The sequence below is a fragment of the Schistocerca gregaria genome, chromosome X, assembly GCF_023897955.1.
Source record: "Schistocerca gregaria isolate iqSchGreg1 chromosome X, iqSchGreg1.2, whole genome shotgun sequence".
Classification (NCBI taxonomy): domain Eukaryota; kingdom Metazoa; phylum Arthropoda; class Insecta; order Orthoptera; family Acrididae; genus Schistocerca; species Schistocerca gregaria.
This window is the reverse complement of record NC_064931.1, coordinates 180,868,342-180,888,154: the sequence shown is the minus strand read 5'-3', so window position 1 is coordinate 180,888,154 and position 19,813 is coordinate 180,868,342. Positions and strand designations below refer to the sequence as shown.

Sequence of the window (19,813 nt, the reverse complement as noted above, 5' to 3'; positions counted from 1 at the left end):
ATCATTGCTAAAATCATTACACATTTCTTCAAAGCTTGCTGTTGCCTGGATAAGATTAACACCTGGTTTCACAAATCTTGTGACCTGGTACCGTCAGCTTCATTCTTCTTTGTGTCACTGGCCTACACCCTTCCTATGACTGTTACATAATTCTGCCGAACTCTTCTTTTCAGTTCGTTTCTCTCCTAGCATATCTGTATGGATCCTAGCACTGTTCTGCTCCATCCAACGTTCCTCTATACCTCTACAAGGGTCTCCCTTCTCTAATTCTGGTAGAAAGTGAGATTGATTGGTTAACTGAATTTTGAATTAGTTAATAATGTAAATGACATGTGGATCAAAAACTTAATATTGTGATACAGGAGTGATAACAATACATGATCTTATATGCTAAGATTGTAGGTTTTACACTCTCAGCTGCATGGTCATCAGTGCTTAGGAGTTGAATCTTACATCATGATACAACTCAAATCCACCACAATCAGATGGTGAAGCTACATGAATGGCACTGATTCCTCATCATTCACATTTCATGTGACCCAGTTGCAAGCAGCCAGTAGTTCTTGTACTTGCCTTCACATGGGTGATAACTTACCAAGTGCATGATGCATGAACTACCACATGGGTGAGCAAACGTGGTGGCTAGCTAGGTCACAACATACACTAGAACTAAGTGAAGATTACAGTTTGGGTCTGCAGACCTCTACATCCAGCACACTATATCATTAACCTAGTTCAAACAGATGGAGCACAAGCTGCTTAGTAGCAAAAGATTTGGGACTGTTCTTACTGAATTCTATAAAGAAACATTAATAGTTATCTAACCTGACCAAGCTTTGGCACTGCCAATTTATCATTTACTGGTGTACCTTAAACATACATACTATACTACAGCCAATTGTTTATAGCTCTTAGCCAACTTTAAACTCAATCTTTAAAGGTGTTATTCAACTTCAAACTATATATTCTGCTCATACTCTGGTTCATTTGAAGAGGAGAACTAGTAAATAAAAACTACATAGTGCGACTTGTGGCTGTTTCCAAAAACTTAGTTACCAACACATTTTGATTGGGAAGAGGGGGGTGTCAACTACAATGTAAGAATAATTCTTATAGTAATTTAATTAAAACAGCTATTATATGTGCAATACATCAAGACACTTTATTTCAGTTATATGGTAACTAAGTACCAAGGACACAAATTACATTTAAAATGGAGCTTACAGTCCACAAATTGTACACATACATCAAGGACTTCTGTGCAAGCACAACAGACATACACATATTGATATATTGCCCAACTAAACATCAGTAAGCCAGGATAACAGTAGCGCCATTTTATCATGATATGTCTGAGAAACAGACATAAAGGTGTCCAAACCACAATGAAGTAAAGCATCTTTACCCTGAGAGGAACATAGAACTGTTAGTGACATTTCTGATCCTTATTTACAAGTTTGCCACATTAAGTAATTTATAGTAGTTGTCAAAACATTGTAATGTGAAAGAGGTTTAAAAAGGTATTAAAATATTGTAATGTCAAACAAATTTCAGAAAACATAAAGACAGCCAATCTTAAACATCCTGAAATTGAGATTGTATGGAAATGAAAATTTACTGTTACACACTGAAAAACGGAGCGAAACTTTTCACCACAGAGGAATTCCTATGTATGGAACAGTGAAGAGTATATCTGCCCCTTTTCAAGGAATTTGTAAAGCTCAGCAAGTGACTCACTTACATTATACTATAGTTCTCCATCTTTATCTTTTGATTCCTGTAGAAATTAAACAATTAAAATGTTTGCCAGATCTTATGCCATACTACCTGTTCATTACTGAATTGACGGCATTCTAAAAAATTCATTTATGGAATTTTCTTCATAAATTGAGTGACATTATCTTCATATAAGAAGTGGAGGTTAATTTTATGAAGAATAACATATGGAGGGGAAATGTTGCATCCATAAAACGGCTCCAAAACGCAAGAGACAGAAAATGTGTTTCCTTTTGTGCATTTCCCATTTTACAAATAATAAAGGCATGTTTGGTGGCTACTACTGCAAGGGAACTTATTGCTAATTTGTCTCCAACATTTAATGTGGAAACTGGTTGGGCTGTTTTGTGGTTATCAGTTATCTACAAGCTGCACTTTTCACATCAAGTAGGTATCACATTTATTCCTTGAACTTCAAGCTCTATACTCATAATTCTAAAACAAATTAAATAATATGTAGTACTAAGCATGACAGTAAAGAGGAGGGGAGAAAGCTACAAGTACAAAAGTTTCCTCCCTCTTCATACATTTAATACAGCACTGAAAGTTCATTCAAACTATAATCTTGTTCTGCCTTCTAAATGCTAGAGAAGCAGTCTAATTTCAGTTTTTACTTACTTCTTAAAGTAATTAAGACTTCAAATTATAATACAAGAGGAAAATGTACAGTACCAATTTCCTAGCTTAGGTAAGACAATCTAACATACCATGATAACACAAAATCATCCCAGTGCACATAAGAAAATAAAATAATTCAATAGATGAAATCTTAGGTATGGTGGTTTAAAATAACTTAGTTGCATACAAATCCTACACAGTGCACATAGGAGAGAAAGACAATTCAACAGATTATAAATTCTTGTCATATAAAAAATGTATACCTCTTTTTCATTCATACATGGCACAACAGCTTTGATAAACAAAATTTCTTCTAGTATACTCAAAACACTATGTGATGAAATTTGAACATTCTTAGAAGAGACATCTGAATAAGATTAGACATTTAGTCTAGGGACAAAAAAACATTATAGTTTCTTCTGGTGTCAGGTTTACAAGCATGTCTTTCACCTGGCTCACTGGTTTAATCTACAATTATAAGCTAAATGATGCCAACATTGACAAATTTGCACAATAAATATTTACACAAAAAGCATATCTATCTACGTGCCTTCTACAGCACAGTAAATACTTTTATTACATTTAAACACCATCTAATAGATACACTTCAGTAATACACATTAACAGTCATATTATCACATAACAAACTTCGCTATACTTGTGGCAAGCCCGAGGTGCCGCAAGGAGAGGGTAAGGAGGAGCTGCATGAGTAATAGCACGGAAAAAAACTTGGATCACCTAGCCCTGGTGACAGTATCTTGCAACAGCCCAAAGCCAGGGATACAGTGAAGACTCAAATGGCAGCTATGGCAGAAAGGAGTCCTTCGGAACGGCATAGCTGGTAGAAGAGGCACCCTCCCTCTTGAGGTTAATAAAAGAGAGAAGCTGTTGCCTCACAGCTGGTGGGGTTGGTTCTCCAAAGATTAAGGGAAGAAAACCCTAATAAAACATCACTCATCCTTTGGCAGCGGTTGGACATAGGGCTGACACCCCTATCCGTAAGAAAACATATGTTGCAAAACTTCAACAAAGGAAAGCTGGACTGATTAAAGGAGATGGGCCCGACATGGAAGGGATTGACAGTAATGGACAAGTAAGTCAGAGGAGAAAAAAAGAAAACATAAAGTATAAGTCATATTTATATATTGGAAATGGAATGTGAGAACTATGTACCAACCAGGAGCTTGTGAGTGCTGCTGGATCAAACAACCACACTGAAGCAGAGTATCATAGTGCTGCAAGATGTAAGGTGGTCAGGAAGTCAGATTCTAAAAAAGAGAAGCTAATATATTTTACAGCTGCAGTGAGAGTAAACACGAGTTTGGCACAGGGTTTGTGGTACATCACAAATTTAAACACTTAGTAACTGGGTTTACACATATTAGCCCACAATTATCAATACTCAGGATAAAAGGGATATTCTTTAATGATTCTATATTTAATGCGCATGCATCAACAGAATATTCTGAGGAAGAAGAGACAGGGGTATTCTACAAACTTTTAGAAGGATTGTCTGAAGAATCATCAGCCCAATTTGTGAAAGAAGACTGTGGAGGAAAAGATACAATCATGAACTGTACAAAATTTACAAAGACCCACCGATCAGAAAAATAGTGAAATCATCCCGATTGAGGTGGGCTGTGGCGATGTAGCATTGATGAGTGATGCGGAAGTACCCAAAAATTTATTACGAGGAAATCAAGGAGGACTGAGAGCGCAAGGTTGGCCTAAAATCAGATGGGAGGATGGAGTCATTGAAGATCTCTGGAAAATGGTTTCCAGAAATTGAAGAGATCCAGCAACATTCTAAGATAACTGGTGGAAAATTGTAGAAGAGGACAAGTCTCACAATGAGCTGCTGAACCACAAAAGAAGAACATAGGCTAACTGATGCCAACAGTGAGGAATGATTCCATAAAAACACAGGAGAACTGCAGGATGTCAGTAAAGTCCTGTCACGATATTCTGGCGCAGAGTCTTCTGGCCATCTTCAGGTGAGTACCGCTGTAGTAGTACTACTCACCTGAAGATGACCAGAAGACTCTGCGCCGAAATATCGTGGCAGAACTTTACTGACATCCTGCAGTTCTCCCGTGTTTTTATGGAATCATTCCTCACTGTTGGCATCATTTAGCCTATATTCTTCTTTTGTGGTTCAGCAGCTCATTGTGAGACTTGTCCTCTTCAGTAAAGTCCTGCCACGATATTTCGGCGCAGAGTCTTCTGGCCATCTTCAGGTGAGTACCACTGTAGTAGTACTACTACAGCAGTACTCACCTGAAGATGACCAGAAGACTCTGTGCCGAAATATCGTGGCAGGACGTTACTGACATCCGGCACTTCTCTCATTTTTTTATGGAACAATCAGTACATCGGGAAAGCTTTAAACATCACTGAGGAATAATTTTTACATGAAAAAGCATATACTGTCTACATGCCTTACACAGCATAGAGTAAATACATTTACTACATTCAACTATTATCTAATAGACACAAAACACTCAATAACAGTGAATATTATTTTACAACAAAAACTGCTCAACATAAACAATTTCATGCTGTGCAGTTAACAAGAATCATCTCATACAAAAGGAATGTGAGTTCTGATGAGTGGAGGGGAAAGAGTGGAAACATTTTTAATAAGTCCAATTATAAATTTAAAATACTCTAAAAGCATAAAAGGTCAGTTATTTTACTTCCTCAATGCCAGTGTGGAAGGTCTATCTCGTACAGTGTCTCAGGTGACGACAATGCAGCACCTAAGAGACTTGAGTTTACCCTATACTTAAGTATTTAGCTCAAGCAACAATCACTACATGAAAGATACAAACTTTCCTTGAAACAAAATTACACTACAGCATCTTCAACTTCCAGGTTGTTATTCAAATGGCCACATAATGAACACAATTTTCCCCTCCATAATCTTTTTACTTGTGGTTCACATCCTTAGTCAATATCACAACTTCCGATTCCTTTTCATGTATTGCCATTACATCGTTCCAGCTTCTAAATAGAACAGATTATCAATAAACTTTTTGATTATATGAACAAACAATACTTTTCCAATGTGGAAATCGGGAATCTCATTACCAATCATACAGCACACATCATCTAGTGTTGTAGGTACCAAATAAAGAAAACAGCTTAAGCTATAGGTGAATATCTCATGCAAGATATGGAACTGAAAGTGATTTCTGCAACATAACTCATCCATTACCAAATAGGCTCCAACCTCTCAGTTTTTCTGTATGTTGAACATCCACGTTCTGTTGTCTACTGTATTTCACCCTATGCTTAAATGAAGGGTCTACATTTTTCCACACCTACATCTATATTTTGCAGTCATCCTTTCGTGAGCACATCCATTTCACTTAATTTGCCTGTATCTCTGTAACTGAAAATAAGACTGAGTTTCCATTCTTTTTTTACTATCATTATTTTCTCCCCATGATCCCTTTCTTCAAAATATCATTTTATTTCTTTTTTCCATTTCAGTCAGAGCCTTCCTCAAATTACCAGATTGTTAAAAGCACAATTCCTTGTGGCTCCAGAAAAGCAACAATGTTCTGTTGTATTACTCTTTCTGTTTTTAAGGAAAACTTAACAAATCAGGAAGTTAAAAAGTAAATGCTGGACAGAGTGCACAGAACAACTGTGCCCATAAGGTACATGGTGGTTATTTTCCAGCTAGATGTGTAAACTAATACAATCCTTAAGTCAGACTCAAAATATGACACATCCATCCAAACTGATAGTTGTTTTGATACGTGAAACCACGACACAAGACAATTCTCACTATTTTTGAAGTTACATACAGAAATTAAAAATGATGATGGCTTGTAACAGTAGGTTACTGAAGTGGGAAAAACTTCTACTTATCAATAGAGCCAACTGAATTGTCTTCCCTGTGATGCAGGGACAGGAACAGAGAGATAGTTACTTGAAAATTTATGGTTAAAACATGAAAATGAGAGAGAGAGGAAGGGAGAGGGGAGAGAGAGAGAGAGAGAGAGAGAGAGAGAGAGAGAGAGAGAGAGATGGTGAACAGAAATATATGATAACAAGAGTCTCCGTAACAACAGTTATAACTCAGCAAATGCAAATAAATTATTTACTCGTACTTGTATAAACAAACCTACTCAAGAAAAAGCATAGTGTCGTTCCCAAGGGGATAATAGCCAGCTTTCATTGTCTTTCAATGACACCCCTAATGTAGCTCATCTTACATTAATGTACTGTACAAATCACATGTTTCAGCATAGTTCATTAATGCTCAGTAGTAGTAGTAGTAGTAGTAGTAGCAGTAGTAGTAACAGGAGCAGTTCTCCCTTTTAAGGGTAAAACTAGAATTATAAAACATGAAGCCAAAAAATTGTATTTGTTCAGCAGTAAGTGTTGCTTTCTTCACAACAAACACTGACATAAAAATCTTGATACACAAATTCAATGTTTAACATTGTATATGACATTTAGTAATGATAATTCAATAATATAAGCATATATCATGCACAACAACACAGCTTAAAAATACAACTAGGAACTATACACAGTACTACTTGTAATTTACACACACACACACACACACACACACACACACACACACACACATACACACACACTTTTCAGTTACACAGTTCACTTGATTACAACATGATCATAAGAAGTAATGTTACTCCTGGTCCATAGAGATCAAGTGAATGTAAATCAGAAATGCATACACCAAGCTGCCAAATGATACTGCATAAGAGCATCTGGTAAAATTGTTATCCTCTCATATTAATCATCAAAAGAGGCATTATTCTCTCTGGACAATACAAATGATATGATTTTCCTTTGAGCACTTTCACAATCGTATTCAACAGCAGACAATCCTCAAATATAAGTGTCATATTTACTCTCACTCTACAAGTAGTAAAGACCTGTACTGAACCCATGTCCCAAATTTTCTACTTTTCACCAAATAAAAGAATGACAATTACTTGATGTCTTTTGACAGGGAGAGGTATTTGCAGTTTACCCCTATAAACTGCTTGCATCACGACACTGTTTTTATTTTTCAGTTCTTCTAAACAATGTGGTCACATTTGAAACTTTGGTGAATGCAGCAGTTGTCGTACTTTTTTTGCCAAGTTTTCACAAGTGTGTGGAAAGCACAGTGTTCAGAACACCAAGTTTTCACTCAAAGAAGGCATTTGAGGGTGTCAGAAACAAAGGGGAACAAGTAACATTTCCTACAAAAATGACATAGTGCATCTAGAGCATGGTAAAGTATGTAAAAATTTTGTGACAGAGGGATACAAATGAAAAAATGCTCTGCACTGCTAAACTGTAAATAAAGAAAAAACTAGTAACAATATGTTACAAAAAAGTTATTTCCATGTGTGTATATATTTACATAACCTTTCTATGATAATAAGAAAAAGTAAGTAACCCAGATGGGACAATAAAATATACAATAATGGAATAACATATTAAACAGTAATCTTTCCTATTTTCTTTCACTATTAAAATGAATGAAAGGCATGGTGCTCATGTAACATTACATAAATGTTTTTTGTAACTTTAAATAGCAATTTTATGACAACTGAATTGACAACAACCAATAACAAAAGCATTATAGAGAAAACATAAATTACATTCTTTTTGATTCACAATATTCTGGAAGCAAAGGGATACAAGTGCATACAGACTTTTACAAATTCTAACATAATACTGAACATGTATATTTACCTGTTATTTCAACAAGCAAACAGAAAATTCTACAAAGTATTTTTTATGTCTTGTATAAAAAATTAAAATAAAACAAAAATTAAGTTCAAGGGAATTCTAAAATCTTGTGAACTTAAACTCCAGTTTTCCAAAAACTAAAAGAAGTGTACTTATATCCCTTTACTTCTGACCCTCCCCCCCCCCCCCCCCCCCACACACACACACACAAACACACATTTAGTATAAGATGCTTAGTCAATATTAAAACAGTAAGATACCACCATATGTTTCCTGGGATTATTTTTAATCACTGTCTAAAGTTTATGTATAGTTTCACAGTATTCATTTCTAAATAAAATGACAGTGTTTTAGCAGAGTTAATATTCTGTTGCCTTTGTTGAAAGATACAAAAACAGCACACAACACTGTTTAAACTATTAGTTTTATAACAAGACAAATGATCAGAAAAAAATAGTTGGAAGTGGTTAATAGTCCCACATACGCTATGTTTATGAGAGTGTAGAACTTGGTGTTCCAGTAGCATGTGGTTTTAAAACATCACATACACATGCATGCGGCATTATCACTAGTCAAAATGTATCTTAATGAACAAACACACACTTATAAGGTGACTGGAACACTAAAGAATGATACAGTTGTGAAGAAGATGAGGACGCGAGAGAGCTAAAATTTTGTGCATACATCAAAAGTCTCACTCAAAAACACCACAATTTTCACTAGATGATTGTTCATCAATATAAATTCGTGTAACCTTTCGTTTCAACCTCAAATTTGTGTAACCTTTTGTTTCAACCTCTCCCTTACACATACAAACATACTTCTTCACTGCACTCATTTCATGGGATAGTATTTTCCATATTTTAGTGATATTTACTCGTATTTGATAGTCTTCATTCCTATTCATGTCAAATACGTTACAGAAATAAATGCAATGCATAAAGATGAGAATTACATTAATTTACAGTCATTTTTTTAACACTGATGAGCTATTTAAGTCCTGTAATTTTAGTTAAGTTCCTTTGTAGCTTCTGCTTATAACAAACTGTATCACCAGGACTGAATATCTGCATTTATTACCTATTTCACAATGAATTTACTGGGGACAATAATAAAAACTACAATATTATGAAAAGGATATTGTGTGACTCCTCATCTCCTCTATACAGTAAGTAGCAATCTCTCCTTTTCATAATAATGTTTACTGAATTATAGTTATACATCTTTGTTTCTCGGTTTTGTGTTTTTTTAGATTCTTGAAAGGTATTAGGCTGCCATTAACACATCTCAGTCCATTAAATGGGCAGGCAGGCTGCTTTAATCTTCTCTCCAGGATACCTAAAAAAAAAGACAGGTTGACTGGCAGCAAAGTAAAACTGAATAGAGTGAGAAATTATGAATAATATATATGTGATGTCTGTTCTTTCAGACATGTCTAAAAGAACAGCTACCACATATATGATTAAGGTGAGTACACCCAATGACCCCTTCAGTGCAAATGCTCACCAAGCTCAAACTCTTGTGAGATCATCAAAATGCCATGAGTAATGAGAATAATTGACAAGGGGCACTACAACAATAGTGTGTGGATAAGTTGAGAAGTTGGATCTGACAGGGGGTACACTAAGGTTGTCCATAGGCATGCGATGCTCACTGTGTCTGCATCGCGCAGTGGTCAGTGCATCTGCCTAGTAAGCAATTGACCCAGTTTGAATCCTGGTCTGGCCCAAATTTTCAACTTCACTCATTGATTTAAATCAGTGCCCACTGGCAGCTCATGTTTTAATTCCTTCATGTCTAAATTATGAATAAAGTGACTAAAATATTCTTTGACAAGGATGCATCACTATTAATTACAAAAACTGACACAGGTGAAAGATATGGTAATAGATGCAATAATATTCCTGAACAGAAACCATTTTTGTGACTGTTACATGGGCAGTCTGTGTAATTCCAACTACATTCCACAATCTGTAAGCTGAATACAGAGGGGATTGAAGTCACTTGTGTGTTAGTGTGCCAAAGAAAACTGCTTTATAAATACACCAACAGTAATTAATACCTATATTTAATGCACACTTTTAATATGTACATTATCCACAGTTTACATCTACAGATTGTCTAGTTGCCATTTGGCTTAGCCCACAGCTAATAATACTGATCAGCACTACCTGCCTGATGGTTCCTCATAAGTTAAGAGCTTTAAAAGACCCTTATTTCTGGGAATACTCCTCTATAATTACTACAGCTGACTTCTAATACACTAGAAAAAAATTACATTGTTCTCATTTTAACATTTACAACATTGCATTACAATGTTCCATTTTAAAATTTGATTGATATTTCCCTTCTAGTCATGATATGACTTGTTTTTGAGATATCACTCTGTAACAGCACAATAAGAACAAATGAGGAGGAAATATAAATATGAGCAATCTGTGATATTCTGCATTGAACACAGCATGAACTAGAATAGCTGTAATCTCATGATAGCTATGCACATTCAGTGGTGCATTGTGTGATGTAAAAAAACTAAAGTTGTCATCAACCCAAAGGTTAGTTTCAACACAACCACAGACATGGTATGCCACTGCCTTCATGTGACCTCTAAACTGACTTACACAGACAGTCATACAAGGACACACAGTTTAATGTAGACTCTCAACCATAGTGCAACTCATCATTTTTTTCACATCAAGAAACATTACTGCTTTGTCAGACAGACAACTGAATACTGTGATTACTTTATTTTATTTATTTTTTAAAACTTTTTTAAAACTTTTATCTCCAGAAATTTCATATGCTAACAAAATATGGTGAAAAATATAATATAAGAAAAAACAATGAGCAGTAATTTTAATGATCAGTATGAGCTACTACACAATGAAAAATATTGATATCAACTACCAAAGTTTCCCCTGCACATGTAAGATGACACTGCATTTTCTTTCCCTTTAATGACAGATTTGGGAAAATAGCATTTTTACTTGAGTAAATATGGTATTAACATAAAGGATTAGGAATAAACAAAATTAAAGTTGAAAAGATATCTGTGGCAACAGAAAATGGCACCATGTCAATAGTATCAAGGGAACCACACTGTCTACAGATATCCAAGAGAATGTGGTGTGCATAGTGACATAAAAACAAAGGATTAATAAGAAGATGCAGAATTGCACACAATAGTCATTGTGGCACCAAGACTCACTAAATCAGTCTTTAGTGATTATACTACACCTAAAGTGAAATTACAAAGTAATAGTCTGAATTTTGATGGACAGGCACTCTCACAAACATATATCTGGATGTCACAAGAGACTAGGTAACAATATGCAACTAATTATAAAAAATATTTGAAAATTACCCAAAGTTTTGAAAATTCTTTTTCTCTTTTTAATCTTCCAATCCCTTTGCAGCTTATTGCAGAAATATTAGTCACCTCCTTAAAAGAGCACACTAGTCACTTTAGAGTGCAATATATCATGTAAAAACGATATCAGGCAGTCATGTGACCCTCTGCCGCTGGAGACATGCCAAAATGACAGGAAGGAGCTATCACGATTCGATGTGCCCACGACAACATCATGAATGAAGTTGCCCAATTTGTTGGTGCATTAGTGCAGACTGTCCAGTGAAAGGCACTGGCATACATGGCTGTACCTGTGTTGAAATCAACCTTTGGGTTGATGAAAACTTTACTTTTTTTTTACATTACACAATGCGCTGCTGAATGTGTATTGCTACCATGAGATTACGGCTATTTAAGTTCATGCTGTGTTCAAAATGGAATATCACAAAGGGCAATGTGAACTGAATTGTGCACGGAATGCTGAAAATGAGATCGACATTGTGAATACAGTTTGCTTGCTCATATTTATATTTTCTCATCATTTGTTCTTATTGTGATGTTACAGAGTGATACCTCAAAAATAAGTCATATCATGTGTCTGGCTAGAAGGGAAATGTCAATTCAATTTTAAAATGAAACACTGTAATGAAATGTTGCAAATGTTAAAATCAATAAATGCTGTATCACTCATGACTATGTAACATGGCATAACTACAATAGTCATAAAAAGATCATAACCAGTTGGGACCACAGGTGAGTGTCACACCTTGTCAATGACAATCTGCCTCACACTGGACAGGAAGTGCTGCTGTGAGTGAAAGCAGTTCCAACGCAAGAACTGCACACAGTCAACATTTGAATTCAGGTACCTCACAAAAGGTCATTGCTCAAATATATTTGAATGTCTTCGATAGGCCTAACAGCAAAGCATCTGGATAGTAGCTGACTAGAGGTGTGTAGCAACAAGCTGTGACTTTGCCTCTTTTCAAATTAGGCAAGCTGCTGAGTGCAACAATAGCCCATGAGGTGTTTAAACTGTAGTGTGTGGAGGCTGTAGTTCAGGCTGGTCTCTGATGTTTTGCAGCTATTTGTCGTTGTCCACTGATTCAGTTTACTACTGGACATGAACCAAGATGTTTATTTCAACATTCCTGGTGTTGCCTTTCCCTCTACATCTCCATGTTTACTATGCTGCATACACTTCAACCTTCCCAGATGACAACAGCTGCACAAATACATTTCTAGTTTGACAAACACTTGGAACCCCTATCGTGGCTCAATTGACCCACTAAATCACCGAAGCTTAATTTTGGAATAGCACTCAAAATATACCAATCAGTATCCCTGTAGTTTTGTAGCTCTGCAGGATCTAATCATCAACGAGTGGCTTCAGCTAGATATGGCATACCTGAATAAATTTGTGGACAATTTTTCCTGCTGAACTGAGGACATTATCAAGACAAAAGACAGTGTTACATGATATTAGTATGTGGTCTCCTGCTGGTAATTGATTCTTTGTCTAATGTGCTAATATTACAACCTAGTACTGACAAAGAGAAAATCTGCAGCATGAAAAATCTTTTGTAACATGATGTTCTTGATCTTACACAGGGTGTATACACAGAAAAGGAAAAAAAATTCTTGGATTTTTCCTGGATTTCCCGGTTAAAAATGCACTTTCTCCTGAGTGAAAATACACTTTTTCCATGTTAAGTGACAGTATACTTTCCCTCAGAACTGTAAATCCTTTGAATGGTTATGGTTTTATACACCAGCATAGAATTTTGCGGCACTTTAGAAAATGAAATTCAGGGGGGGAAAAAAATTAAATAAATAAAATTCGGAATGATCTTTGATGTGCAGCAACAAGCACACTGCATATTTTCATATAACAAAAGAATAAATGTGAATTTCACCAAACACCGCCTGTTACTTTCCAAAGCATTGAAATTGAGATTAAGATTGAGATTGTGAAGCGCTTTTGTAAGCCAGTCATAGCTCATGTCAAGTTATCTTGCCAGCTCATGACAGTGGATATTCAGAGTATAGGAGACGTGATTGAGTCAGCTAATAACAGCATCACTGCCTTAAGTAGTGTGAACACAAACAGGAAAAAGTAATAGTTTAAATTAATATACATAGTGTTGCTAAAAGAAAAGCGAAGCTTTCACATATAATATTGGTCTCAAAGATTTGTGGGGACGCAGAACTATCGGCTCTTCCTCCCAAAAATATCGCTCCCCTACCACAGCAAGATCAGTTCTCTGTAGTACGAGCTCTATGCCACATGCATTGTGAGAATAAAAGTATTCATAATAAGTGACAGGAGTGAGAGTGATTATTTATCATCGTAATTACCATGCACACTCACCACTACCTACAGATCAATAAGCTTTTTTGTACATGTTACACTTTAAGATACATCACACAAATGTGCCAGTAAAATTTTTAATAATGACATAAATGTCATTCTTCTGGGCACAAAATTCTTCTAAATGGCTCATCCTCAAAGAGCTGATTTTTAAAATGAGAGTCAAACGCTCTGTGATTTAAGAAATTCATCATACATTCTCACACATTGTTCATCTTGTGTAAAAGGAAATTTATTTTGAACGTAACGCTTTTCAAACCACCATTCATTTTAATAAAAGCCAAATTTCTTTAACAAAATGACAAAAATAACATCATTGTTCAACAAGGCAATTAATGCTTGATTGTCTGAAAGATGGGAATAAAATAAGATCTGAAACTAATAACATATTTTAGCATTCAGTAATTATGTGAATGTATTTTAATTCACTCGACAGCTCCCTGGCACAGAAATCCATTTTGTTTTCATTTGACATGAGAGCTGTGAAGGAACAGGAAGTAACAAAATCACTAAACATAAACAAGCCCTACTCAAACTCAGACTGCTCTGCACGTCAGTCTCGGATCAATATTTCTGAACTGAGCAATATTAGATAGTGGAGACCTTCCCCCCAACTGACCCATCCTCGAGAGTTTGAGATACGATGCCAAAAATTTAAAATAATTGGCTTTTCAAAAATATGTTTATTTTGTAGTGCACACCTTCCTGAAGGAGCTGATACATATAACATATATTTTCAAGGTCTTAAGTGTGCCAAAGTGCAGTGCCCTGCCTCTTCACACAGCATTCATCTATTGCACATCACCATATTTTGCTCTGTGGAATTCAAATGTGTATAGTCTGTCATGGATACCACCAAACTATATTCAGGACAATTCAAATTAAAACATCCTGTGGTGCCTCTCCTGCTCCCAGTCGGCCATTCTGACATCCTGCCTCTCTTTAAAACAAAAAACTCAATTAGTGGTGGATGGGATTATTTGTAACAAGCAGAACAAGGACTCTTCAGAAAATTTGCAGTCTTTATTGCCTTTTGTTGTTTTGTGTGACATAAAATTAAATATAGGATACATAAAACCAGTAAAGACAAGGGATAAGTAAGACAGTGCACTTTTCTTCAATCCTTAGGTCCTAGCATTTTTTTCTCTCTAATCTTGCTACAGATTTACATGCCGTGCTTCCCTTTCTGTGAAAGGATCTAATACCTCATCAAAATTTGTCAAACATTTTGCTACATGAAAAATCTAAACGTCATCTAATATTTAAAAGTCTATTTTACCAGTGCCCGCTAGATGAAACAAAATAGGCCTGTCTAATATTGCAGCAGTTGTAACACACACCAAATAAACGAGACTGTTTGGGCACAAATGGTCATTTTTATAGTGCAACAGGATATAACTCACGAAGTACCAATATCAAATGCCTATTAGGCCTACTACAAGCAAAAAGCTTTATGTTAGGAAATAGTTTCACGTTTCATTCATACACCCCAGCTTCTCAAGCACGAAACTGAAAAGTACTAGTACGAAATATTTGTATAAATTTGGAATTGTCATACTCTTCCATAATTTGTGTGATGTCCCCATTCTTCTTCTTCCTCATTCTAACAAAATATTTTGTTATAATTAATTCTTTAACTATTCCTGCCAGTGTCAAATTTTATTCTCAAGTTAAAGTCACTCATCCTGCCAGAATCACTTGTTTCGTTATCCCGTGTTTATTCTCCAGTTAGGTGTTATTACATGTTCATATAACACACTTTCCACACTTCTCCCAGAATAGAACTTAAGTGGCCCTTACTTGCGTAAAGATCTGGCCAAACATTTTCTGTCGCAATGTCATTTTTCTGGGTGTACCGAGAAGATAATACGTAATCTTCCTTACCTGTTATTCCTGTTTGTCATTTATTTCCTCTCTGGTAATCTGAACCTATGGATTTCGCTAGTAATTATAACAAAGCTGATCATTCGTAAACACAGTCAACCACATAAACAAACAACGATTGGCATTGGCCCGTTCAGGTTTATGCCACTCAGCTCATGTAGCCTGTCCCCTTTTGTCTATAGGAACTGAGCAATATTAGATAGTGGACACCTTCCCTCCAACTGACCCTCCCTCGAGGATGGACAGTTTATTTCCAGATGTGATGTGATTCCCCGGGCACGTACACTATGCACGCATTCAAAAATAAACTTATTATTCAATCAGTAATCAACTTAGAATGTGTTCAAAAATGTTTAAGAACCAACAGGATTGTGTTTCAAAATCATGTGAATAATCGATAGACCAATGTGCGCTGGATGCTAGGCGCTTTGTGAAACGAGGCTTTTTTCCTCAAGAATATGAATTTGGAGACCCCATTGAAATTGCTACCCTTGCAGATACACCCCCCCCCCCCCCAAACCCAAACCTAAACCCTAGATTCAGGCCTGCAACACATGCGTGAATCTGGCAGCTTGGGACCACCAGTAAAATTTTTCTGGGTAGCATCTGGCTGCTTGCTGCTACTGCTTATACAGCTAACAGCCGCACTACTGTAGCCAGATGTGGGAGAACGCACTAGTCATACTCGACTCCACTGTGCATGCACATGAGCCCGCTCACCACTACTCGAACAAATCTAATCTAAACAGTTGTGATGTCACACTCATCGGAGGCAATTTGTTGTTACAAAGCATTGTGTAGCCTTCCTAAGGCCTTTGACACAGTTTACTGTTGACAGACACTCGTATGAGCACTGTGTTTTGTTGTTGTATTTGGAAATTTCCCTTTGCAATTTAAGCTTTATTTTTGTTTCTTCCCCCCTCTCATTCATGTTACATTGCTGCAGTATTATTCTGCAGTAGCGGGCTAAAGTAATATCCTTTGTTAGAGTATCGGTTCTTACCAGTCAAAATTATAAAGATATAACTGACAACTAAAACAATGTAAAATTCCAGGAATTCTAAAAAATTCCCGGAATTCTAAAAAATTCGCGGGTTTTTCCCAGATCTCCCGGTTGTCCCGGGCCATATACACCCTGTTACATGAATTCAGTAAAGTCCCAGAAGCTTGTGCATAATATTAAGCACACCTGATCCATGATTACATCTCTTGACAATTTCAGGCCTTAAGATTTCAATAAATTTTCCATTTGGCATGCTCCTCAATAACTATCCCTCCATAGTCGAAGACAGTACAATGTCTTTATTGTCAATTAATTTAACAAAAACGTCATAATTATGCACACTGCTAACTTCTTCACTGTATCCCCTTGGTTTCTCCTTTGCTGTAAGAGGGAAATTGCCACAGTGATTTATTCTTATGGTTCCAGCTGCACATATATATGTACTCATCATTTTCAATATTTACAGCAAATCATATGATGAAAAGCAGCTATTAACTTACAATCTTTGGCCTGTAGAAGATACCCTCTGACTTAAGCGAAGACTCACAGAAGAACCTTAGCCATCCAAGGTAGCAAGGGTGTCAAGTATTTCAACAGTGCCTTGAAATAAGAGGAAATCAAAGGCCATTTCTGATTTTCTCACAAATTGACTTTTCTTTTACATATTGCTTAACATTCAGTTTCCTGCAAAATGGAACTATCTGTTTATCACTACAAAATTCCCTTTTCAAATGCAGTTGCAAGCACACTTTTTAACTGAATCATATGTTGGTCCCACCTTGAAACACACAACCTGGCAACTAACTAGACTTTTCAAACTCCTTACCAAGTATAAATTATTTCTCAACTGAATAATTAGAGATTCCATGTCATATTGGTATTTAAAATATGTATGACAAAGTATTATTTATTTCAATTCATTCTCAGGTGAGTTGCTTTTATAGCACCAATTTCTAAATGAAAGCCAATTAATTTTTTATTTCCTCAGACGTTTGTGTTTTTCCCTTGTTATGTGCAGGACAGACATGTACAAAAATTTGGTGTCTGACAATCTGACAATGAGATATTGTTGATTTTTCTAGTTAATAGTCCAGAGTTCTATACACCTCATCAAAATGTTCTTTAAATCACGTGACAAACGGATGCTGTTTTGTGAAGTTTGATCAGCACATCCTCTACCATCCAACTGGTTTCCCATTCACATCATCTTTCCTAATAGTCATGTGTCAATTCAGATTATACTACCAAATGATAATCTTGGCATATTGTTTTCCTATATTTAGTGACTGCCAAACGCACTGAGTTGCATTCCACTTCAATATAAACCAACAACCATGAATTTTAAATCAATGGTTTATAGGTTAGGTATTTCCTGAACAGCAATGAAGCACAGTGTAGCAATGAATTTTTTTGGATTCTGTCTTCCACAGTGATTACTAAAACAGAAAATGCAGTTTACCACTGCATGGAGAAATTTGAAATATTCATACAAACAGCTTGCAATCTCACATCTTCCCTGATTCCCTCTAGTTTCGTTGATTAAATAATATTCTTGTTTTATTTTACACCATTCATTGCTAAACTAAAACATTTCAATTGTAGCTCATAAAACAAAGCATTTTTTGTGGGATCAGTTGATGCCAACAAAACTTGCTGGAGATCGAAGTTGCAACTTACAAAATCCCCATCTGACTTTAGTGCTCACTACTTATTTTGTTTCTCCTCCTCTCAAGCCATATCTTTTGTTAAAAGGTGAGATATAATTAGATGTAAGTTTCTCTTTATTGACTCCAGCCATATAGTAGGCCATGCTTAGATGACAGAGATCTATTTTTGGAATGACGAAAACTGAGACTGTACTCCTCGGCAAATATATGTCTGTAAATATGGACTTTAGCTGTTTCAAGACCATTTTCTGTGTGTGCAGATTTGTAAAGAGAGTATATGAGTGTGATATTAAACAATGGACTTTTTGCCCAGAGTGACAATAGTGGCATTCAACAACACATTGGTGTCTGTTCTTTCGGACATGTCCAAAAGAATAGACACCAGAATGCCACACATATAATTCTGATATTTTAGAGCTTGAGGTGCTGGACTCCCCATTACATATTTATTGAGTGTTCATAGCAGCAACATTCTTCATGAAAGCTTGCCAGTTGAAAATGTCAAAATTATTGGATGACTCAGAAACTACTGTAGAATATTATAGAAGTATATATTAAATGAACAAAACTGCACCCTCCTTCATCTTATTTTTATGGTAGATCTACAGAGTATACATATGATTAAAAAGGAGTAATAACCAGATGATAACTAATTTGAAACATGTAATGTGAAGCACTGTATTTGTCCCAAGTCCTATGCAGAGAGGCTTGTAAAATAAAAGACTTATTCATGAGCAACATTGAAAGCTACCCATAATTTTAAAAATGTAGCTAATCAATACAAAAATGTAACACAGTGCACTTTCTTGAAAACCAACATGACGAAGCATAAAGACAGATCTGGCAATGTTCAGTGCTGTAGCTGAGAGGCTGCAGTTACCTTATATCTACAAATTTATTAGCATAATTGATAGCTAACCTATGAAAATGTTGTTGCTCACCTTTACTGCCATGGATAATTGATAATTTCTTCCACAGATGGTCTTGCATCTTCAGCTCGTATCAAACACTGGCGTAAAACCTCAGTCAAACCCCTAGGGCAATCAGCCCTGTACGGATACTCTATTGGTATATCTGCGTCACTAATAGCCGATATCTTCTGATCAAGATCTTTAATATGTTCAAATGGTGTAACTTTGTACAGAAGGTGATACAATATGCACCCTAAACTCCAGACATCACTCTTGAAACTAGACTGCAAACACAAGAAAGAATTATTAATATGAACAGCCATACACTGGCTAAAAGTTACATTTTTAAAAGGCTGTCAAATAAATAAATAAATGTGCTGTGAAATTAAAAACATTCTGGAGGTGATCTATAAAATAAATAAGAATAACTTAATACTGTTGAGTAAAGAGACAATATCTAAATTCACTTGTTGCACAGTTACCAATGCAAACAGTCACAAAGTACTA

The 19,813-nt window shown here is 35.9% G+C and overlaps 1 protein-coding gene across 1 annotated transcript in view; it reads right to left on the bottom strand.

Annotated features, from left to right (window-relative positions):
• Nucleotides 1–1,136: 1,136 nt before the first annotated feature.
• Nucleotides 1,137–19,813, bottom strand: part of LOC126297455 (uncharacterized) — a 176,602-nt gene continuing 157,925 nt past the window's right edge. Inside the window, exons 10-11 of the mRNA XM_049988315.1 lie at nt 19,337–19,590; nt 1,137–9,459 (exon numbers count right to left, since the gene is read on the bottom strand). Coding sequence (XP_049844272.1) covers nt 19,339–19,590 — 252 coding nt within the window. The 3' untranslated portion in view covers nt 1,137–9,459; nt 19,337–19,338. The remainder of the gene's footprint in view (nt 9,460–19,336; nt 19,591–19,813) is intronic.